We start from the raw sequence: 24,099 nt of genomic DNA, 5'->3' as shown, positions 1-24,099 counted from the left end.
GACCTGGGAACTGAGCCCAATTCCAATGGGAATGGTTTGGTTATTACCCCTACCCGAGATTTGCTGAATTCTACACACAATTATTAAAAACCTTTTCTCCGATTGAAAAGTTGAATTCCCTGATAAGTATATTTTAGAACATGCAGAATTTTTTTTTCAAAAAAAGGAATCAAAGTGGATCTTGCATGAAAACTATTAGAGAGCAAAACTTTTCTGGGAACCGAAGCAAATTTTTCAGCTAAAGTTTTGCATCGACCTTTTTTTTTAAACAGTGGCCGCACCTCTTGGGCTCGGCGCCAAGTAGCTGCTTTTTGTGACTAGTCTGTCTGTCTGTCTGCGCTGCTCCCAATCTCACCTACTGGCTCCACTTGGATAGCCATAAACCGGGAAAAACACTGGGAGTGGAACTGGATCAGTAGCTTCCATGTGTCTCTATACCCCAGCCTGGATCCTATTGCTGGCGGTGACTCTCACAGGTGAGTCCGGAGAGGGGGGATCAGGGCACAGGAACAGGTAGTGTTGGCATCAGCGGTCAGAGACTGGGGCTACGCTCCATTTTGGGATCTGGTTACCAGGAACTATTCCTTGTCCCTGAATCCCTGTCAATTCTATGGCGTTCTCAAGGAGAAAAGAGATTTTTCAGAACGTGGTTCATGAGCAAGTTTTAGTTCCCTGCCGGGTGGGGTGCGAGACAATTATTTTTTAAAGCTTTGTTCTATCGATGGTTCTGTCGCTCAATGTCAGCTTTCAGTCTGGCTGCACTTGTGGTGAAACAGAGTGTTAAAGGCACACAGCCCTCACACACCAGCCTAGCTTTAAAGTCGCAGTGAAGCAGCCCCACAATATCCATGTTAAGACACGTTGGAGCCTGAATCATCGAAAAACATGTCTGTAACATTCCAGAACCTTCAGTCATCTGCAGCTGCTTACCCTGATTTCCAGAATCAAGGCAATGGAGTTAATGGAGTTAAGATACAGATCCAGCTGCGAGCTAATTGAATTTGATTTTAAATTGAATCTGATTGACTTTGAGGGCAGGTTGTACACAATGGTGATTTTTTTTAGTTCACAGACAGTTTTAGAAGTATAACCTGGTGGCCTGGATTAATAATCCAGGGTCAGGAAACCAAATCCCAAAATGGCAGCTGGGGAATTTAAATTCAACTATTAATAAAATTGAGAATAAAAAGCGCGTCTCCACGATGGTGACCACGAAATCACCAGATTGTTGTAGAAAACCCATCTGATTCACCCACTTCCTTCCGGAAAGGAAATCTGCTGCTCCTGGTCTGGCCAACATGTGACTCCAGACCCATAGCAATGTGCTTGACTCAGTGAATGGTGGGCACTGCCCAGTGAGTGGGCACTGCCCACTGTGGTACTGACCTACGGGGAGCAGAACGCACGGGGTTCAGGCCTGGTCTGGAGGGAGCAGGAGCTCAGCACCCTGATATAGAGAGCAGCTGTCAAGAATCCTGCTTCTCATCAATAATTCCACTGGGAGGTACCTGCACAGATTTGGGATAAAGGCACAGTTGAGTTTGGGTGAGATGATCTGATTATTGGAATAATTTTCTGTGTTTTGGCCATTAACTCCCAGTCGATGTGGAGAACAGGGTTAGTGAGTAACACACACTAACATGGAGTTGGTGATCACTGATCCTTCACAGTCTGTATGTCTGAACTTTAATCTTGTTTGTTCAGTAACTGACTGTGTGAAGCCCATTTAACCAGTCTGAGGGATAAACAGAAAAATTAGCGCATGTTAAAACTCTGTCACCATAGCAACCCCTGCAGCTAGCCAGTAATTCCTACTGGACATTAAACTAGGAGTAGACAATATTGGTGATTGTGCGGGACATTTATCAAATGGCAGGATCTGTGAACCAGCTCCAGATAAACAAATGGTGGATGGTAAACTCTCCCTGGATAGAATAGATCTGAGGAGCTAAATGGCCTCCTCCTGTTTCTGTGAAGAGTGGGTATTGGTTGAGGATTGGAGCGTTGTGTGGCTATTGGTTGAGGATTGGACGGTTGTGTGGCTATTGGTTGAGGTTTGGAGGGTTGTGTGGCTATTGGTTGAGGATTGGAGGGTGGTGTGGCTATTGGTTGAGGTTTGGAGGGTTGTGTGGCTATTGGTTGAGGATTGGAGGGTGGTGTGGCTATTGGTTGAGGTTTGGAGGGTTGTGTGGCTATTGGTTGAGGATTGGAGGGTTGTGTGGCTATTGGTTGAGGATTGGAGGGTGGTGTGGCTATTGGTTGAGGATTGGAGGGTTGTGTGGCTATTGGTTGAGGATTGGAGGGTGGTGTGGCTATTGGTTGAGGATTGGAGGGCTGTGTGGCTATTGGTTGATTACTATTGTTTGAATGGAGTGTCATAGAGTAATTTATGGCACAGAAGAAGGCCATTTGGCCCATCAAGTCTATGCCAACTCTCTGCGGAGCAATCCAATCAATCCTATTGATCCACTTCATCCGTGTAGCCCTGCAGGTTTATTTCCTTCAAATACCCATTCAATTTCCTTTTGAAATCATTGATTGTGTCATATAAAAGGTTGTAATACAAAATAGGGAGCTCATGGCATTGGGGTGACACATTAGCATAGATAGAGGTTTGGCTTAACTAACAGGAAACGGAGAGTAGGGATAAATGGGTCATTTTCAGGTTGGCAAACTGTAACTAGTGGAGTGCCACAGGGATCAGTGCTGGGGCCACAACTATTTACAATGTGTATTAATGACTTGGATGAAGGGACTGAGTCCATTGTCGCCAAATTTGCTGATGATACAAAGATAAATGAGAAAGCAAGTGGTGAGGAGGATACAAACAACCTGAAAAGGGATAAAGATAAGGGATAAGTGAGTGGGCAAACATTTGGCAAATGCAGCATAATGTGGAAAAATAGGAGGTTTCTTTTATTCATTTATAGACTCATAGATGTTTACAGCAGAGAGCGAGGCCATTCGGCCCATAGTGTTGACGCCAAACAACAAAGATCTGACGACACTAATCCCATTTTCCAGCGCTTGGCCCATAGCCCTGGAGGCTATGGCAACACAAGTGAATGTCTAAATACTTCTTAAATGTTACGAGAGTTTCTGACTCAACCACCCTTTCAGGCAGCGAGTCCCAGACTCTCACCACCCTCTGCATGAAAAAAATTTCCCCTCGACTCCCCTCTTAGCTTTCTACCTCTTACCTTAAATCTATGCCCCCTGGTTATTGACCCCTCTACTAATGGAAAAAGTGCCTTCCTATCCACCCTATCTATGTCCCTCATAATCTTATACACCTCCTATCAGGCCCCCTCTCAACCTTCACTGCTCCAAGGAAAACAACCCCAGCCTATCCAATCATTCCTCATAGCTCAGACCAGCCCAGGCAACATCCTGGTGAATCTCCTCTGCACCCTCTCCAGTGCAATCACATCCTTCCTATAATGTGGTGACCAGAACTGCACACAGTACTCCAGTTGTGGCCTAACCAGCGTTTTATACAGTTCCAGCATAACCTCCCTGCTCTTGTATTCTATGACTCGGTTAATAAAGGCAAATATCCCATACACCTCCTTATCCACCTTGTCTACCTGCCTTTCAGGGATCTGTGGATATGCTCACCGAGGTCCTTCTGACCTTCAGTACTTTCCAGGGTCCTACCATTCATAGTGTAATCCCTCGCCTTGTTAGCCCTCCCTAAGTGCATTTCCTCACACTTTTCCAATTTGAATTCCATTTGCTACTGCTCTGCCTACCTGACCAGTCCATTGATATCCTCCTGCAGTTTACAGCTATCTTCCTCACTATTTACCACCCGACCAATTTTCGTGTTATCCGCGAACTCCTTGATCATATCTCCTACATTTAAGTCCAAACCATTTATGTACACAACAAACAGCAAGGGCCCCAGCATTGAGCCCTGTGGAACCCCACTGGAAACAGACTTCCAGTCACAGAAACATCCCTCGACCATCACCCTCTGCTTCGTGCCTCTCAGCCAATTTTGGATCCAATATGTCACTTTGCCTTGGATCCCATGGGCTCTTACTTTCTTGACCAATCTGCCATGAGGGACCTTATCAAAAGCCTTGCTAAAGTCCATGGAGACCACATCAAATGCATTACCCTCATCACCACTACTGGTTACCTCCTCAAAAAATTCGATCAAATTTATCAAACACGACCTCCCCTTAACAAATCCATGCTCACTATCCCTGATTAATTCGTGTTTCTCCAAGTGCAGATATATTCTGTCCCTCAGAATTCTTTCTAGTAACTTCCTCACCACCGAGGTGACTTACTGGTCTGTAATTTCCTGGTCCACCCCTCCCTTTTTAATAATAGGACAACGTTAGCAGTCATTCAGTCCTCTGGCACCTCACCTGTGGCCAGAGAGGATTGAAAATTACTGCCAGGGTCCCTGATATCTCTTCCCTTGCCTCCCTCAACAGCCTGGGATACATCTCATCCGGGCCTGCGGATTTATCCACTTTTAAGGCGGCTAAACCCGCTAGTACCTCCTCTCTCTCTCTGTTAATTTCCTCTAATATTTCACAGTCCTCCACCCTGATGTCTACACCTGCGTCGTCCTTTTCCATTGTGAAGACCGATGTAAAGTATTCAGTATTAGCATGGACTGCACCCACGTCTTCCAGGTCCACACACACATTCCCTCTATGGTCCCTAATCGGCCCTAATCTTTCCCTAGTTATTCGCTTACTGTTTATATATTTAAAAAACCCCTTTGGTTTTTCCTTTATTCTACCCACCAATGCTTTCTCATGCACTCTCTTAGCTTTCCTAATTTCCTTTTTAAGTTCCCCCCTGCCCTTTTTACACTCCTCCAGGGAAGCTGCCGTATTGAGCCCTCGGTATCTGCCATAAGCTTCTCTTTTTTATCTTAATCATAACCTTTATGTCCTTTGACATCCAGAATTCTCCAGACTTGGTCCGCCCCTTTTGTCTTTATGGGAACATATTTGCCCTGTACTCTAGGCATTTCCTCCTTGAATGCCTCCCACTGCTCTGACACATCTTTATCTGCAAGTAGCTGCTCCCAGTCCACTTGGGCCAAATCACATCTCATCTTAGTAAACTTAGCCTTCTCCCAGTTTTTTTCCCAGCCCAACTTTATCCTTTTCCATAACTATTCTAAATCTAACTGAGTTATGGTCACTATCTCCAAAATGCTCTCCTGCTGATACGCCTTCCACCTGCCTGGGCTCATTTCTGAATATTAGGTTCAGACCTGCCCCCTCCCTTGTTGGGCTTTCTACGTACTGGCTAAAAACATTCTCCTGGATGCAATTTAAGAATTTTGTTCCCTCCCTACCTTGCACACAGGATGTGGGTATTGCAGGCTAGGCCGGCATTTATTGCCCATTCCTAATTGCCCTTGAAAAGGTGGTGGTGAGCTGCCTTCCTGTGGTGTAGGGTCACCCAAGTGCTGTTAGGGAGAGAGTTCCAGGATTTTGACCCAGCAACATGAAGGATCGGCGATATATTTCCAAGTCAGGATGGTGAGTGGCTTGGAGGGCAGCTCCCAGGTGGTGGTGTTCCCATCTATCTGCTGCCTTTGTCCTTTTAGATGGTCGTGGTCACGGGTTTGGAAGATGCTGTCGAAGGAGCCTTGGTGAATTCCTGCAGCACATCTTGTAGATGGTACACACACTGCTGCTACTGTATGTCGGTGGTGGAGGGAGTGAATGTTTGTGGATGTGGTGCCAATCAAGTGGGCTGCTTTGTCCTGGACGGTGTCTAGTTTCTTGATTCTATTGGAGCTGCATCCAGGCAAGTGGGGAGTATTCCATCACACTCTTGACTTGTGCCTTGTAGATGGTGGACAGGCTTTGGGGGGTCAGGAGGTGAGTTACTCGTCGCAGGATTCCTAGTCTCTGACCTGCTCTTGTAGCCACAGTATTTTATGGTTAGTCCAGTTAGTTTCGGGTCAATGATAACCCCCAGGATGTTGATAGTGGGGGATTCAGTGATGGTAATGCCATTGGATGTCATGGGGAGATGGTTACATTTTCTCTTGTTCAAAATGGTCACTGCCTGGCACTTGTGTGGCTCAAATGTTACTTGCCACTTATCTGGCCAAGCCTGAGTGTTGACCAGGTCTTGTTGCATTTGGACACGGACTGCCCCAGGTTGTCCATTTTGGCAGGAAGAATAGAAAAACAGAATATCATTTAAATAGAGAGAGACTGCAAAATGCTGCACAGCAATAATCTGCTCACTGATGCTCAGTTTGGGTTCTGCCAGGGCCACTCAGCTCCTGACATCATTATAGCCTTGGTTCAAACATGGACAAAAGAGCTGAACTCCCGAGGTGAGGTGAGAGTGACTGCCCTTGACATCAAGGCAGCATTTGACCGAGTGTGGCATCAAGGAGCCCTAGCAAAACTGGAGTCAGTGGGAATCAGGGGGAAAACTCTCCACTGGTTGGAGTCATACCGAGCACAAAGGAAGATGGTTGTGGTTGTTGGAGGTCAATCATCTCAGCTCCAGGACATCAGTGCAGGAGTTCCTCAGGATAGTGTCCTCGACCCAACCATCTTCAGCTGCTTCATCAATGACCTTCCTTCAATTATAATGTCAGAAGTGGGGATGTTCACTGATGATTGCACAATGTTCAGCACCATTCGTGACTCTTCAGATACTGAAGTAACTCACCTCCTGACTTGGAAATGTATCACCGTTCCTTCACTGTCACTGGGTCCAAATCCTGGAATTCCCTCCCTAACAGCACTTTGGGTGTACCTACACCACATGGACAGCAGCGGTTCAAGAAGGCAGCTCACCACCACCTTCTCAAGGGCAATTAGGAATGGGCAATAAATACTGGCCCAGCCAGTGATGCAGTCATCCCATGAAAGAATAATTTTAAGAAAACGAGAGGTCTGGGGAACAGTGTGTGAGGGGGCTGGTGTCAGACAATGATGCTTGGATGAAGTGTTAAACTGAGGCCTATCTGCCCTCTCAGGTGATCCCATGACACTATTCTGAAGAGCTATTCTGCACCTGAATCCTGGGGCCAATAATTATCCCTCAACCAACATCACTAAAACAGATTATTTGCTCATTATTACATTACTAATTGTGGGATTTTTCTGTGTGTAAATTGGCCACTGTGTGTTGGATATTGCGACTGGAGATAAGAACATCATTGCATCAGCATATTTACCTTCACACAGAAAATCTAAGAATGAAAGTGAAATCAGAGTGAGTTTCTGCTTTGGTACAGTAATGCTGCCACACTCACTCAGCCCATCGCCATCCTCCTCACACACAATAAAGAATGGTTACAACAAGGAGGACATTCAGCCCATCGTGTCCCAGTCAGCTCTTTGCAAGAGCTCTGCTCATCACATACACCCCCCCACCCCACACCACACCACCCCCCAAAGCTCCGTTAAATAGAAACAGGCAGTGTTAGCCCTTGTTTAAACCTTTCAAGCACAGGTTACACGATCTCCAGAGGGAGAGACCCAGACACACAGCGTTTGCCAAAGGCTCAACCAAGATCCTCCTATAGACTATCAGACACCAACCAACCCCCAAAACAACAACATCATGCATTTATATAGCACCATTGAAACTTTGCAAGGCGCCTCACAGAGTCGAAATCAATCGAATTTTGACATCAAGTCACATAAGATGTTAGGAATAGGTGACCAAAAGCTCAGTCAAAGAGGTCGGTTTTAAGGAGAGTCTTAAATGAGGAGAAGGTCTAAAGACAGAGAAGGTTTTGGGAGGAAATTCCAGGGTGTGGGGCCCAGGCAGCTGAAGGTATAGAGGGTTGTAAAGATAACCACTGTCACAGGGGAACAGCCAGGGTGAAGGAGAGTAACCGTTTTAATGGAAACAAGGAGGTGGTGTGTTTGAGAAAACCAGAGATGTCGAGACAAACAGAAAGGCAGAGAGTGCAGTTGTAAGTGAATTGGGGGAGAGTTTATTCTAGCTACACAGGAAGTCAGGGTGGGGTGTGGAAGGGGGTGTGAGTGGAGAGTGATACCAAAAGTGATCAGAGACAGCCTTCTCTGTGGCAACCAGATACTTCTTAAGTGGGATAGTGATAGAGAATAAAAATCTCAAAGAATTAGTTACAGGAATTAAAATCTAGACACGGAGTGTACAGGGTGGCTGTTTACTCAAGGTAAGGATCACTCACTGTGTAACTGTACAGAGTCACTGTTTATTCAGGGTAAGGATCACTCACTGTGTAACTGTACAGAGTCACTGTTTATTCAGGGTAAGGATCACTCACTGTGTAACTGTACAGAGTCACTGTTTATTCAGCAGGGTGAGGATCATTCACTGTGTAACTGTACAGAGTCACTGTTTATTCAGGGTAAGGATCACTCACTGTGTGACTGTACAGAGTCACTGTTTATTCAGGGTGAGGATCACTCACTGTGTAACTGTACAGAGTCACTGTTTATTCAGGGTAAGGATCACTCACTGTGTAACTGTACAGAGTCACTGTTTATTCAGAGTAAGGATCACTCACTGTGTAACTGTACAGAGTCACTGTTTATTCAGGGTAAGGATCACTCACTGTGTAACTGTACAGGGTCACTGTTTATTGAGGGTAAAGATCGCTCACTGTGTAACTGTACAGAGTCAATGTTTACTCAGGGTAAGGATCACTCACTGTGTAACTGTACAGAGTCACTGTTTATTCAGCAGGGTAAGGATCACTCACTGTGTAACTGTACAGAGTCACTATTTATTCAGGATGAGGATCACTCCCTGTGTAACTGTACAGAGTCACTGTTTATTCAGGGTAAGGATCACTCACTGTGTAACTGTACAGAGTCACTGTTTATTCAGAGTAAGGATCACTCACTGTGTAACTGTACAGAGTCACTGTTTACTCAGGGTAAGGATCACTCACTGTGTAACTGTACAGAGTCACTGTTTATTCAGGGTAAGGATCACTCACTGTGTAACTGTACAGGGTCACTGTTTATTCAGGGTAAGGATCACTCACTGTGTAACTGTACAGAGTCACTGTTTATTCAGGGTAAGGATCACTCACTGTGTAACTGTACAGAGTCAATGTTTACTCAGGGTAAGGATCACTCACTGTGTAACTGTACAGAGTCACTGTTTATTCAGCAGGGTAAGGATCACTCACTGTGTAACTGTACAGAGTCACTATTTATTCAGGATGAGGATCACTCCCTGTGTAACTGTACAGAGTCACTGTTTATTCAGGGTAAGGATCACTCACTGTGTAACTGTACAGAGTCACTGTTTATTCAGAGTAAGGATCACTCACTGTGTAACTGTACAGAGTCACTGTTTACTCAGGGTAAGGATCACTCACTGTGTAACTGTACAGAGTCACTGTTTATTCAGGGTAAGGATCACTCACTGTGTAACTGTACAGGGTCACTGTTTATTCAGGGTAAGGATCACTCACTGTGTAACTGTACAGAGTCACTGTTTATTCAGCAGGGTAAGGATCACTCACTGTGTAACTGTACAGAGTCACTGTTTATTCAGGGTAAGGATCACTCACTGTGTAACTGTACAGAGTCACTGTTTATTCAGGGTAAGGGTCACTCACTGTGTAACTGTACATAGTCACTGTTTATTCAGCAGGGTAAGGATCACTCACTGTGTAACTGTACAGAGTCACTGTTTATTCAGGGTAAGGATCACTCACTGTGTAACTGTACAGAGTCACTGTTTATTCAGCAGGGTAAGGATCACTCACTGTGTAACTGTACAGAGTTACTATTTATTCAGGATAAGGATCACTCCCTGTGTAACTGTACAGAGTCACTGTTTATTCAGAGTAAGGATCACTCACTGTGTAACTGTACAGAGTCACTGTTTATTCAGGGTAAGGATCACTCACTGTGTAACTGTACAGAGTCACTGTTTATTCAGGGTAAGGATCACTCACTGTGTAACTGTACAGAGTCACTGTTTATTCAGGGTAAGGATCACTCACTGTGTAACTGTACAGGGTCACTGTTTATTCAGGGTAAAGATCACTCACTGTGTAACTGTACAGAGTCACTGTTTATTCAGGGTAAGGATCACTCACTGTGTAACTGTACAGAGTCACTGTTTATTCAGGGTAATGGTCACTCACTGTGTAACTGTACAGAGTCAATGTTTACTCAGGGTAAGGATCACTCGCTGTGTAACTGTACAGGGTCACTGTTTATTCAGTAATTCAATGGTGAATTGATTAAGTATTGACTCTGCAGAGACACTGTGAACAATCCTTACCCTGCTGAATGACCATTGATGTGGTGATGAGGAATATGATGTGTTTTCTGTGCAGGTGTTTTTGAAGTTGGTGCCATTGAGATTTACACTGGAGGCAGTGTCGAGGCTCGGAATGGCAGTGAGCAACGTCTAAGGTGCACGTTTCGGTCCAGTGCTCCTGTCAGCAAGCAGACCACTGTCACCTGGCAATTCTGGCCCCTTGAAAATGGGAATGGAGAGTCTGTAAGTATCCTGCAGGAAATTCCTGGTTCTCTCATATCAGATACAAGTTATCTGAGTCTGAATCAGTCCAGGCTTGACACTGCTTAAAACAAGGCCAACTAAAGATCCTTCAAACCACAAGCAGCCCCACCCTGAATCCCAGCAAATCTGCCTCAGTCAGCCTTCCATTACTCACTCACTTGTTGCTCTGATTTCCTGGTCCTGTAATGAAGGCTTTCAAGTAACATTGCTGCTTCATCATTGGATGAATCTAACAATGCAATTCTCATTTGAGCAGTGATCAAACTTCCTGTTGAGTAGATTTCAACTTCTGAGCTCACAACCACCCTTGGAAAAGTGTTTCATTGGCTGTAAAGCACTTTGAGACATCCTGGGGTGTTGAAAGACGCTTTAGAAATGCAAGTTCTTTCAACTGCAGGTCCTAAGGCCCTAGGGTTTCGGCCCATGAAGATAAAGAGTCTCAAACACCTCCTGTCCTCAATCTGACCAACGCCACTTGTCAATAAGATATAATAATTCTCATAATGTTACTGGAATTCATTGTAAACTAGAGTAATAGTTGGATGTGTCTACATGTGTTTGTGTGTGTGGATGTGTATGGGCATGAGATTTAATTGAATTAGAGGCAGCAAGTCTTGGTGCTTTGATCTGAGAAGAGAGGTTAGGTTTGAAATGTTAATTAGATAAACATGGGGAAGTTTAGAAACATGGGTGTCAAGGGAACATTGCATTTTGAAATAAACCAGGCCAGATTGTTTTCAAAGGAGGGAGTAAAATGTGTCACCTAGTCACATGAAGTTTAGAAACAGTGTGTTTGTTTTCCCCAAAGATTACTGGTAAAATTTAGTGCTATGAGAGGGGTTTATTATCAGGGAGATAAAGTCCAAAGGCATAGTGAAACAATGGGTATTTGCATTCAAAGAGAAAGATATGTATAAAGAAGGAGTAAGGGCTGTGTGTAAGGAAAGGCATTTTTAAGATCTTACAAGTGTGTGAAAAGCCTTCAGCATCTATGCCTCAAGCTGATGTTTCCAAAGGACTGAAGTTAAGAAAACTCACTTGGAAGTTGACTTGTTCAGGGTATCATGTTTCTCTGCCTTTTAAAATCCATGTGTCTTAACGTTGCCTTAACAAAACTGTAAGTGGAAGTTAGATTGATTAGGAGCTTTAGAAGTTATCATAATAATAATTTTTAGATCTATGTATATATTTAAAATCATTTCTCTTATTAATAAATATTTAATCTAGTTTTTTAAAAACCTATAAGACTTGGTGGTCTAATTACTACTGAATTCAAGGCACATATCTCAAAATGTATACAAATTGAAAATTAGTTGTGATAGTTGTTTTGAGTTTCCCTGGGATTTGAACAGCTCAGCATTTACCATCAGCTGTGTGTCATAACACACAGAAGTCTTTCCCTGATACCTGTGGGTTCCTGGAGTGCGGAGACCAAGGCCCAGAACCTGCCCAAGCTGAGAGTGGGGCAGGTCAGTCACCACATTCTTGGTTAGGAGGTGTGGAGGGGCTGGGAGGGTTGGGTGGAGGGGCTGGGGGGGTTGGGTGGAGGGGCTGGGGGGGTTGGGTGGAGGGGCTGGGGGTTGGGTGGAGGGGCTGGGGGGTTGAGTGGAGGGGCTGGGGGGTTGGGTGGAGGGGCTGGGGGGTTGGGTGGAGGGGGTTGGGTGGAGGGGCTGGGGGGGTTGGGTGGAGGGGCTGGGGCGGTTGGGTGGAGGGGCTGGGGCGGTTGGGTGGAGGGGCTGGGGGGGTTGGGTGGAGGGGCTGGGGGGTTGGGTGGCGGGGCTGGGGGGTTGGGTGGAGGGGCTGGGGGGAGTTGGGTGGAGGTGTGGGGGTCTCAGATCCTGATACTGGCCAGTAGCATGCTGATGTCAGGATCCAGCTGAGGAATAAGGCCAAAACCATGGTGAACCAACAGGATGGTACGCAGTGAATCAGCTGGGACACAGAGAATAGAAAGCTCAGTGGAACCCTAGAGGCCATCCTGTGCCTGGAGAACAGAGTCCCCAGAAATAGTCAGCTCATCCTGACAGTGTATGGGGAGATTTACTAGAATGGCTGAAGCAATGAGGAATTTCAGTTAATGTGGAGAGACTGGAGAAGATGCGACTGTTCTCCTTGGAGCAGAGAAGGGTAAAAGGTGATTTAATCGAGGTGTTCAAAATCACGAGGGGCTTTGATAGAGTAAATAAGGAAAAGCTGTTTCCAATGGCAGAAGGACCAGTAACCAGAGATTAATGGAAACAAATCAATATGGGGAGATGGGAGCATTTTTTTAATGCAGCATGTATTTTTTTTTATTCATTCATGGGATGTGGGTGTCGCTGGCTGGGCCAGCATTTATTGCCCATCCCTAATTGCCCTTGAGAAGGTGGTGGTGAGCTGCCTTCTTGAACCGCTGCAGTCCATGTGGTGTAGGTACACCCACAGTGCTGTTAGGAAGGGAGTTCCAGGATTTTGACCCAGTGACAATGAAGGAACAGCGATATATTTCTAAGTCAGGATGGTGAGTGACTAGGAGGGGAACTTCCAGGTGATGCTGTTCCCATCTATCTGCTGCCCTTGTCCTTCTAGATCGTAGTAGCCATGGGTTTGGAAGATGCTGTCTAAGGAGCCTTGGTGAATTCCTGCAGTGCCTCTTGTAGATGGTACACACTGCTGCTATTGTGCGTCGGTGGTGGAGGGAGTGAATGTTTGTGGATGGGGTGCTAATCAAGTGGGGCTGCTTTGTCCTGGATGGTGTCGAGCTTCTTAAGTGTTGTGGGAGCTGCACTCATCCAGGCAAGTGGAGAGTATTCCATCACACTCCTGACTTGTGCCTTGTAGATGGTGGACAGGCTTTCGAGAGTCAGGAGGTGAGTTACTCTCTGCAGGATTCCTAGCCTCTGACTTGCTCTTGTAACCACAGTATTTATATGGCTAGTCCAGTTCAGTTTCCGGTCAATAGTAACCCCCAGGATGTTGATAGTGGGGGATTCAGTGATGGTAATGCCATTGAATGTCAAGGGGCGATGGTTGGATTCTCTCTTGTTGGAGATGGTCATTGCCTGACACTTGTGTGGTGCGAATGTTACTTGCCACTTGTCAGCCCAAGCCTGGATATTGTCCAGGTCTTGCTGCATTTGGACATGGACTGCTTCAGTATCTGAGGAGTCGAGAATGGTGCTGAACATAGCATCGCTTTGCTGATGATGGAGAATAGACTGAAGGGGCGGTAATTGGCCAGGTTTGTCCTGCTTTTTATGGACAGGACATATCTGGGCAATTTTCCACATAGCCGGGTTCTGACCTGCAAAGCACTGCCTGACAGGGAGTAGTAGCAAATTCAATAATAACTTTCTAAAGGCAATTGGTAAAATATTTGGAAAAGAAAAAATTGCAGGGCTGTATGGAAAGAGCAGGGTGAGCGGGACAAATTGTATGATCTCTCAAAGAGCCAGCACAAGCTCGATGGACAGAACGGCCTCTTTCTGTGCTGTGGTTCTAAGTAAGCAGAAGAAGGAGAATCATGAAGGAGGGAATGGGGAGAAATGTTTATTGTAAAATCTCTAGGCTCTGGATTTGATTTCCTCACCGGCTTATACCATCCCTGACTGCTGGCACTGAGAGACACTGTCAGCACTCTCACAATCCATCGCTACAGGGAGGTAAGGGACAGGTTAGAGAGTAAAGCTCCCTCTACACCGTCCCCATCAAACACTCCCAGGACAGGTACAGCACAGGGTTAGATACAGAGTAAAGCTCCCTCTACACTGTCCCCATCAAACACTCCCAGGACAGGTACAGCACGGGGTTAGATACAGAGTAAAGCTCCCTCTACACTGTCCCCATCAAACACTCCCAGGGCAGGTACAGCATGGGGTTAGATACAGAGTAAAGCTCCCTCTACACCGTCCCCATCAAACACTCCCAGGGCAGGTTCAGCACGGGGTTAGATACAGAGTAAAGCTCCCTCTACACCGTCCCCATCAAACACTCCCAGGACAGGTACAGCACAGGGTTAGATACAGAGTAAAGCTCCCTCTACACTGTCCCCATCAAACACTCCCAGGACAGGTACAGCACGGGGTTAGATACAGAGTAAAGCTCCCTCTACACTGTCCCCATCAAACACTCCCAGGACAGGTACAGCATGGGGTTAGATACAGAGTAAAGCTCCCTCTACACCGTCCCCATCAAACACTCCCAGGACAGGTACAGCACAGGGTTAGATACAGAGTAAAGCTCCCTCTACACTGTCCCCATCAAACACTCCCAGGACAGGTACAGCACGGGGTTAGATACAGAGTAAAGCTCCCTCTACACTGTCCCCATCAAACACTCCCAGGACAGGTACAGCATGGGGTTAGATACAGAGTAAAGCTCCCTCTACACCGTCCCCATCAAACACTCCCAGGACAGGTACAGCACGGGGTTAGATACAGAGTAAAGCTCCCTCTACACTGTCCACATCAAACACTCCCAGGACAGGTACAGCACGGGGTTAGATACAGAGTAAAGCTCCCTCTACACTGTCCCCATCAAACACTCCCAGGACAGGTACAGCATGGGGTTAGATACAGAGTAAAGCTCCCTCTACACCGTCCCCATCAAACACTCCCAGGGCAGGTACAGCACGGGGTTAGATACAGAGTAAAGCTCCCTCTACACTGTCCCCATCAAACACTCCCAGGACAGGTACAGCACGGGGTTAGATACAGAGTAAAGCTCCTTCTACACTTTCCCCATCAAACACTCCCAGGACAGGTACAGCACGGGGTTAGATACAGAGTAAAGCTCCTTCTACACTTTCCCCATCAAACACTCCCAGGACAGGTACAGCACGGGGTTAGATACAGAGTAAAGCTCCCTCTACACCGTCCTCATCAAACACTCCCAGGACAGGTACAACACGGGGTTAGATACAGAGTAAAGCTCCCTCTACAATGTCCCCATCAAACACTCCCAGGACAGATACAGCACGGGGTTAGATACAGAGTAAAGCTCCCTCTACACCGTCCTCATCAAACACTCCCAGGACAGGTACAACACGGGGTTAGATACAGAGTAAAGCTCCCTCTACAATGTCCCCATCAAACACTCCCAGGACAGATACAGCACGGGGTTAGATACAGAGTAAATCTCCCTCTACACTGTCCCCATCAAACACTCCCAGGACAGGTACAGCACGGGGTTAGATACAGAGTAAAGCTCCCTCTACACTGTCCCCATCAAACACTCCCAGGACAGATACAGCACGGGGTTAGATACAGAGTAAATCTCCCTCTACACTGTCCCCATCAAACACTCCCAGGACAGGTACAGCACGGGGTTAGATACAGAGTAAATCTCCCTCTACACTGTCCCCATCAAATACTCCCAGGACAGGTACAGCACGGGGTTAGATACAGAGTAAAGCTCCCTCTACACTGTCCCCATCAAACACTCCCAGGACAGGTACAGCACGGGGTTAGATACAGAGTAAATCTCCCTCTACTCTGTGATGACGAAGAGGCCGCCCAATTCAGGAAGCCAATAAAAACCCTTTCCCTTTCTCCACAGATCTTTTATTATCTCCAGCAGCCGTACCCTCCTACTACTGGCCGGTTCAAGGGTCGGGTTGCCTGGTCAGGGGATATTTGGAAAAAGGATGCTTCAATCATTGTCAGTGAATTGCAATTTACAGACAACGGAACCTTCCATTGCACGGTGATGAATCCCCCTGATGTACACGGAGTCGCTGGAGAAATTAAACTCCGCGTCGTCCATAAAGGTTTGTGGATGATAGGGGTTGTGTTGGGATGATGGGGGCTTCGGGTTGGGGTGATAGGGGGGGGTTTGTTGGGCCGATTGGAGGTTTGTATTGGAATCTGGGATGAGTTTCTGGTGTTAGTGGTGGGGGCAGAGGGATGGATTGGGGACAGGGGGCAGAGGGATGGATTGGGGGTAAGGGGCAGAGGGATGGATCGGGGGTAGGGGGCAGAGGGATGGATTGGGGACAGGGGGCAGAGGGATGGATTGGGGACAGGGGGCAGAGGGATGGATTGGGGGTAAGGGGCAGAGGGATGGATCGGGGGTAGGGGGCAGAGGGATGGATTGGGGACAGGGGGCAGAGGGATGGATTGGGGGCAGAGGGATGGATCGGGGGCAGAGGGATGGATCGGGGGTAGGGGGCAGAGGGATGGATTGGGGGCAGAGGGATGGATTGGGGACAGGGGGCAGAGGGATGGATTGGGGACAGAGGGCAGAGGGATGGATTGGGGGTAGGGGGCAGAGGGATGGATTGGGGACAGGGGGCAGAGGGATGGATTGGGGGTAGGGGGCAGAGGGATGGATTGGGGACAGGGGGCAGAGGGATGGATTGGGGGTAGGGGGCAGAGGGATGGATTGGGGACAGGGGGCAGAGGGATGGATTGGGGACAGGGGGCAGAGGGATGGATTGGGGACAGGGGGCAGAGGGATGGATTGGGGACAGAGGGATGGATTGGGGACAGGGGGCAGAGGGATGGATTGGGGACAGGGGGCAGAGGGATGGATTGGGGACAGAGGGATGGATTGGGGACAGGGGGCAGAGGGATGGATCGGGGGCAGAGGGATGGATTGGGGACAGGGGGCAGAGGGATGGATCGGGGGGATAGGGGGCAGAGGGATGGATTGGGGACAGAGGGATGGATCGGGGGCAGAGGGATGGATTGGGGGTTGGGGGCAGAGGGATGGATTGGGGACAGAGGGATGGATCGGGGGCAGAGGGATGGATTGGGGACAGGGGGCAGAGGGATGGATCGGGGGGATAGGGGGCAGAGGGATGGATTGGGGGTTGGGGGCAGAGGGATGGATTGGGGACAGACGGATGGATCGGGGGCAGAGGGATGGATTGGGGACAGGGGGCAGAGGGATGGATCGGGGGGATAGGGGGCAGAGGGATGGATTGGGGACAGAGGGATGGATCGGGGGCAGAGGGATGGATTGGGGACAGGGGGCAGAGGGATGGATCGGGGGGATAGGGGGCAGAGGGATGGATTGGGGACAGGGGGCAGAGGGATGGATCGGGGACAGGGGGCAGAGGGATGGATTGGGGGCAGAGGGATGGATTGGGGACAGGGGGCAGAGGGATGGATCGGGGGTAGGGGGCAGAGGGATGGATTGGGGACAGGGGGCAGAGGGATGGATTGGGGACAGGGGGCAGAGGGATGGATTGGGGACAGGGGGCAGAGGGATGGATTGGGGACAGAGGGATGGATTGGGGGTAGGGGGCAGAGGGATGGATTGGGGACAGAGGGATGGATTGGGGGCAGAGGGATGGATTGGGGGCAGAGGGATGGATTGGGGGCAGAGGGATGGATTGGGGGCAGAGGGATGGATTGGGGGCAGGGGGCAGAGGGATGGATTGGGGACAGGGGGCAGAGGGATGGATTGGGGACAGGGGGCAGAGGGATGGATTGGGGGCAGAGGGATGGATTGGGGGCAGAGGGATGGATCGGGGGCAGAGGGATGGATTGGGGACAGGGGGCAGAGGGATGGATTGGGGGCAGAGGGATGGATAGGGGGCAGAGGGATGGATTGGGGGTAGGGGGCAGAGGGATGGATTGGGGGTAGGGGGCAGAGGGATGGATTGGGGGTAGGGGGCAGAGGGATGGATTGGGGACAGGGGGCAGAGGGATGGATTGGGGACAGGGGGCAGAGGGATGGATTGGGGACAGGGGGCAGAGGGATGGATTGGGGACAGGGGGCAGAGGGATGGATTGGGGACAGGGGGCAGAGGGATGGATTGGGGACAGGGGGCAGAGGGATGGATTGGGGACAGGGGGCAGAGGGATGGATTGGGGATTGGGGACAGAGGGATGGATTGGGGACAGACGGATGGATCGGGGGCAGGGGGCAGAGGGATGGATCGGGGGGATAGGGGGCAGAGGGATGGATTGGGGGTAGGGGGCAGAGGGATGGATTGGGGGTAGGGGGCAGAGGGATGGATTGGGGACAGAGGGCAGAGGGATGGATTGGGGACAGGGGGCAGAGGGATGGATTGGGGACAGAGGGCAGAGGGATGGATTGGGGACAGGGGGCAGAGGGATGGATTGGGGACAGAGGGCAGAGGGATGGATTGGGGACAGGGGGCAGAGGGATGGATTGGGGGCAGAGGGATGGATTGGGGACAGGGGGCAGAGGGATGGATCGGGGGTAGGGGGCAGAGGGATGGATTGGGGACAGGGGGCAGAGGGATGGATTGGGGACAGGGGGCAGAGGGATGGATTGGGGACAGGGGGCAGAGGGATGGATTGGGGGTAGGGGGCAGAGGGATGGATTGGGGACAGAGGGATGGATTGGGGGCAGAGGGATGGATTGGGGGCAGAGGGATGGATTGGGGGCAGAGGGATGGATTGGGGGCAGGGGGCAGAGGGATGGATTGGGGACAGGGGGCAGAGGGATGGATTGGGGACAGGGGGCAGAGGGATGGATTGGGGACAGGGGGCAGAGGGATGGATTGGGGGCAGAGGGATGGATTGGGGGCAGAGGGATGGATCGGGGGCAGAGGGATGGATTGGGGACAGGGGCAGAGGGATGGATTGGGGGCAGAGGGATGGATAGGGGGCAGAGGGATGGATTGGGGGTAGGGGGCAGAGGGATGGATTGGGGGTAGGGGGCAGAGGGATGGATTGGGGTAGGGGCAGAGGGATGGATTGGGGACAGGGGGCAGAGGGATGGATTGGGGACAGGGGGCAGAGGGATGGATTGGGGACAGGGGGCAGAGGGATGGATTGGGGACAGGGGCAGAGGGATGGATTGGGGACAGGGGGCAGAGGGATGGATTGGGGACAGGGGGCAGAGGGATGGATTGGGGATTGGGGACAGAGGGATGGATTGGGGACAGACGGATGGATCGGGGGCAGGGGCAGAGGGATGGATCGGGGGATAGGGGGCAGAGGGATGGATTGGGGGTAGGGGGCAGAGGGATGGATTGGGGGTAGGGGGCAGAGGATGGATTGGGGACAGAGGGCAGAGGGATGGATTGGGGACAGGGGGCAGAGGGATGGATTGGGGACAGAGGGCAGAGGGATGGATTGGGGACAGGGGGCAGAGGGATGGATTGGGGACAGAGGGCAGAGGGATGGATTGGGGACAGGGGGCAGAGGGATGGATTGGGGGCAGAGGGCAGAGGGATGGATTGGGGACAGGGGGCAGAGGGATGGATTGGGGGCAGAGGGATGGATTGGGGACAGAGGGATGGATCGGGGGCAGAGGGATGGATTGGGGATTGGGGACAGAGGGATGGATTGGGGGCAGAGGGATGGATTGGGGGCAGAGGGATGGATTGGGGGCAGAGGGATGGATTGGGGACAGGGGGCAGAGGGATGGATTGGGGACAGGGGGCAGAGGGATGGATCGGGGGTAGGGGGCAGAGGGATGGATTGGGGGCAGAGGGATGGATTGGGGGCAGAGGGATGGATTGGGGACAGGGGACAGAGGGATGGGATTGGGGACAGGGGGCAGAGGGATGGATTGGGGCAGAGGGATGGATTGGGGACAGGGGGCAGAGGGATGGATTGGGGACAGGGGGCAGAGGGATGGATTGGGGACAGGGGGCAGAGGGATGGATTGGGGGCAGGGGGCAGAGGGATGGATTGGGGGCAGAGGGATGGATTGGGGACAGAGGGATGGATTGGGGGCAGAGGGATGGATTGGGGGCAGAGGGATGGATTGGGGGCAGAGGGATGGATTGGGGGTAGGGGGCGTAGGGGGCAGAGGGGTGTCGGGGGCAGGGGGCAGAGGGGTGTCGGGGGCAGGGGGCAGAGGGGTGTCGGGGGGCAGGGGGCAGAGGGCTGTCGGGGGCAGGGGGCAGAGGGCTGTCGGGGGCAGGGGGCAGAGGGCTGTCGGGGGCAGGGGGCAGAGGGCTGTCGGGGGCAGGGGGCAGAGGGCTGTCGGGGGCAGGGGGCAGAGGGCTGTCGGGGGCAGGGGGGCAGAGGGCTGTCGGGGGCAGGGGGCAGAGGGCTGTCGGGGGCAGGGGGCAGAGGGCTGTCGGGGGCAGGGGGCAGAGGGCTGTCGGGGGCAGGGGGCAGAGGGGTGTCGGGGGTAGGGGGCAGAGGGGTGTCGGGGGCAGGGGGCAGAGGGCTGTCGGGGGCAGGGGGCAGAGGGGTGTCGGGGTTTAGGTGTTGATTTCTGCTGCAGGGTTTACGGCAAAAACAAAGATGTGAGAGGAGTTCTCGAATACCTTTCACCATCTCACCAGCGCCTGAAGTGCATTCTATTCAATGAGGTATTTTTGAATTGTAATCAGTTTCGCAATCCGAGAAACTCATCCTGCAATCGGTACACAGCAAGATCCCACAGGTACAAATATGATAATAACCATGAAGTCGGTTTCAGTGATGTTACTTGGAGATAACTATTGACCAGGGCACCAGAGAGAACTCCTTCTGCGAAATGGTGACATTCACCCAAATGGGCAGGTGCGGCCTTGGTTTAATGTTTCATCGAAAAGTCAACGCAGCTCTCCCTCAGTACTGACCCTCTGACAGTGCAGCACTCCCTCAGTACTGACCCTCTGACAGTGCAGCACTCCCTCAGTACTGACCCTCTGACAGTGCAGCACTCCCTCAGTACTGACCCTCTGACAGTGCAGCACTCCCTCAGTACTGACCCTCTGACAGTGCAGCACTCCCTCAGTACTGACCCTCTGACAGTGCAGCACTCCCTCAGTACTGACCCTCTGACAGTGCAGCACTCCCTCAGTACTGACCCTCTGACAGTGCAACACTCCCTTAGTACTGACCCTCTGACAGTGCAGCACTCCCTCAGTACTGACCCTCTGACAGTGCAACACTCCCTCAGTACTGACCCTCTGACAGTGCAACACTCCCTTAGTACTGACCCTCTGACAGTGCAGCACTCCCTCAGTACTGACCCTCTGACAGTGCAGCACTCCCTCAGTACTGACCCTCTGACAGTGCAGCACTCCCTCAGTACTGACCCTCTGACAGTGCAGCGCTCTCTCAGTACTGACCCTCTGACAGTGCAGCACTCCCTCAGTACTGACCCTCTGACAGTGCAGCGCTCCCTCAGTACTGACCCTCTGACAGTGCAGCGCTCCCTCAGTACTGACCCTCTGACAGTGCAGCACTCCCTCAGTACTGACCCTCTGACAGTGCAGCACTCCCTCAGTACTGACCCTCTGACAGTGCAGCACTCCCTCAGTACTGACCCTCTGACAGTGCAGCACTCCCTCAGTACTGACCCTCCGACAGTGCAGCACTCCCTCAGTACTGACCCTCTGACAGTGCAGCACTCCCTCAGTACTGACCCTCTGACAGTGCAACACTCCCTTAGTACTGACCCTCTGACAGTGCAGCACTCCCTCAGTACTGACCCTCTGACAGTGCAACACTCCCTCAGTACTGACCCTCTGACAGTGCAGCACTCCCTCAGTACTGCCTAGATTATTGTGCTCAAGCCTCTGGTGTGGGGTATACATCGACATCCCCTAGAATTATGAGAGATTTTCAGGAGTGAGGTTGATGAGTGAGGTTGATGAGTGAGGTTGATGAGTGAGGTTGATGAGCGAGGTTGATGAGCGAGGTTGATGAGCGAGGTTGAGGGGCGAGGTTGAGGGGCGAGGTTGAGGGGCGAGGTTGAGGGGCGAGGTTGAGGGGCGAGGTTGAGGGGCGAGGTAGAGTGGCGAGGTAGAGTGGCGAGGTAGAGTGGCGAGGTAGAGTGGCGAGGTAGAGTGGCGAGGTAGAGTGGCGAGGTAGAGTGGCGAGGTAGAGTGGCGAGGTAGAGGTGGCGAGGTAGAGTGGCGAGGTAGAGTGGCGAGGTAGAGTGGCGAGGTAGAGTGGCGAGGTAGAGTGGCGAGGTAGAGTGGCGAGGTAGAGTGGCGAGGTAGAGGGGCGAGGTAGAGGGGCGAGGTTGAGGGGCGAGGTTGAGGGGCGAGGTTGAGGGGCGAGGTTGAGGGGCGAGGTAGAGTGTTGAGGTAGAGTGTTGAGGTAGAGTGTTGAGGTAGAGTGTTGAGGTAGAGTGTTGAGGTAGAGTGTTGAGGTAGAGTGTTGAGGTAGAGTGTTGAGGTAGAGTGTTGAGGTAGAGTGTTGAGGTAGAGTGTTGAGGTAGAGTGTTGAGGTAGAGTGTTGAGGTAGTGTGGTGAGGTTGAGGGGCGAGGTTGAGGGGCGAGGTTGAGGGGCGAGGTTGAGGGGCGAGGTTGAGGGGCGAGGTTGAGGGGCGAGGTTGAGGGGCGAGGTTGAGGGGCGAGGTTGAGGGGCGAGGTTGAGGGGCGAGGTTGAGGGGCGAGGTTGAGGGGCGAGGTTGAGGGGCGAGGTTGAGGGGCGAGGTTGAGGGGCGAGGTTGAGGGGCGAGGTTGAGGGGCGAGGTTGAGGGGCGAGGTTGAGGGGCGAGGTTGAGGGGCGAGGTTGAGGGGCGAGAGCGCTGCCCACTGATCACAGCTGAGAGTTGAACCTGAAACAGTAGCAATATTTTTGAGAGTGAGAAACTCGGGGGAATCCCCTGATGGAGGTGTTTTTTTTGACCTGGCCACACTTGGTGTTCACACATGGACCTGGTCCATTTCGTTATAAGAAAAGCCAGAGTCAGGGAAAAGGGGAATTTCATCTTTAAATCTGTCCCAGTGCAATTTCCCGGCCTTTTCATCGCTCTCGCCTGCTCCAACACATCCATCGGATACAGAACCAATAAACCCCTCCCCACATCCTCTGCCCTTCCCCACTCTCCCACTCACTTACCCACACTCCCTCTCCTTCCCCCACTCTCTCTCTCCTCCCCACCTCTCCTTCCCCACTCTCTCTCTCCTTCCCCACTCTCTCTCACACTCTTCCTTCCCCACTCTCTCTCTCCTTCCCCACTCTCTCTCTCCTTCCCCACTCTCTCTCTCCTTCCCCACTCTCTCTCTCCTTCCCCACTCTCTCTCCTCCTTCCCCACTCTCTCTCTCCTTCCCCACTCTCTCTCTCCTTCCCCACTCTCTCTCTCCTTCCCCACTCTCCTCTCCTTCCCCACTCTTCTCTCCTTCCCCACTCTCTCTCCTTCCCCACTCTCTCCTTCCCCACTCTCTCTCCTTCCCCACTCTCTCTCCTTCCCCACTCTCTCTCTCCTTCCCCACCTCTCTCTCCTTCCCCCCACTCTCTCTCCTCCTTCCCCACTCTCTCTCTCCTTCCCCACTCTCTCCCTCTCCTTCCCCACTCTCTCTCTCCTTCCCCACTCTCTCTCTCCTTCCCCACTCTCTCTCTCCTTCCCCACTCTCTCTTCCTTCCCCACTCTCTCTCTCCTTCCCCACTCTCTCTCTCCTCCCCACTCTCCTTCCCCACTCTCACTCTCTCCTTCCCCACTCTCTCCTTCCCCACTCTCTCTCCTTCCCCACTCTCTCTCTCCTTCCCCACTCTCTCTCTCCTTCCCCACTCTCTCTCTCCTTCCCCACTCTTCTCTCCTTCCCCACTCTCTCTCTCCTTCCCCACTCTCTCTCTCCTTCCCCACTCCCGCTCCTTCCCCACTCCAGCTCCTTCCCCACTCCCTCTCCTTCCCCACTCCCTCTCCTTCCCCACTCTCTCTCCTTCCCCACTCTCTCTCCTTCCCCACTCTCTCTCTCCTTCCCCACTCTCTTTTCTCCTTCCCCATTCTCCCTCCTTCCCCACTCTCCCTCC

The 24,099-nt window shown here is 51.2% G+C and overlaps 1 protein-coding gene across 1 annotated transcript; it reads left to right on the top strand.

Moving 5' to 3' along the window:
* Positions 1–298: 298 nt before the first annotated feature.
* Positions 299–16,269, top strand: LOC144678146 (myelin protein zero-like protein 2). Its single transcript, XM_078538038.1, has 3 exons — positions 299–476; positions 10,304–10,470; positions 16,027–16,269. The coding sequence occupies exons 1-3, from the start codon at positions 425–427 to the stop codon at positions 16,267–16,269; spliced, it is 462 nt and encodes a 153-aa protein (XP_078394164.1). The 5' UTR covers positions 299–424.
* The last annotated feature ends 7,830 nt before the right edge of the window (positions 16,270–24,099 follow it).

Source organism: Cetorhinus maximus, unplaced genomic scaffold (genome assembly GCF_964194155.1).
Source record: "Cetorhinus maximus unplaced genomic scaffold, sCetMax3.hap1.1 HAP1_SCAFFOLD_3694, whole genome shotgun sequence".
In the NCBI taxonomy this organism is placed as follows: Eukaryota; Metazoa; Chordata; class Chondrichthyes; order Lamniformes; family Cetorhinidae; genus Cetorhinus; species Cetorhinus maximus.
Note: the sequence above shows the minus strand (reverse complement) of the source record. Positions and strands in the feature narration are given on the sequence as shown.

Coding starts and splice junctions, on each gene's coding strand:
- LOC144678146 (XM_078538038.1), top strand. CDS start 425: ATGTGTCTCTATACCCCAGCCTGGATCCTATTGCTGGCGGTGACTCTC. Junction 477..10,303: donor GCTGGCGGTGACTCTCACAG/GTGAGTCCGGAG, acceptor TTTTCTGTGCAG/GTGTTTTTGAAGTTGGTGCC. Junction 10,471..16,026: donor AAAATGGGAATGGAGAGTCT/GTAAGTATCCTG, acceptor CTTTCTCCACAG/ATCTTTTATTATCTCCAGCA.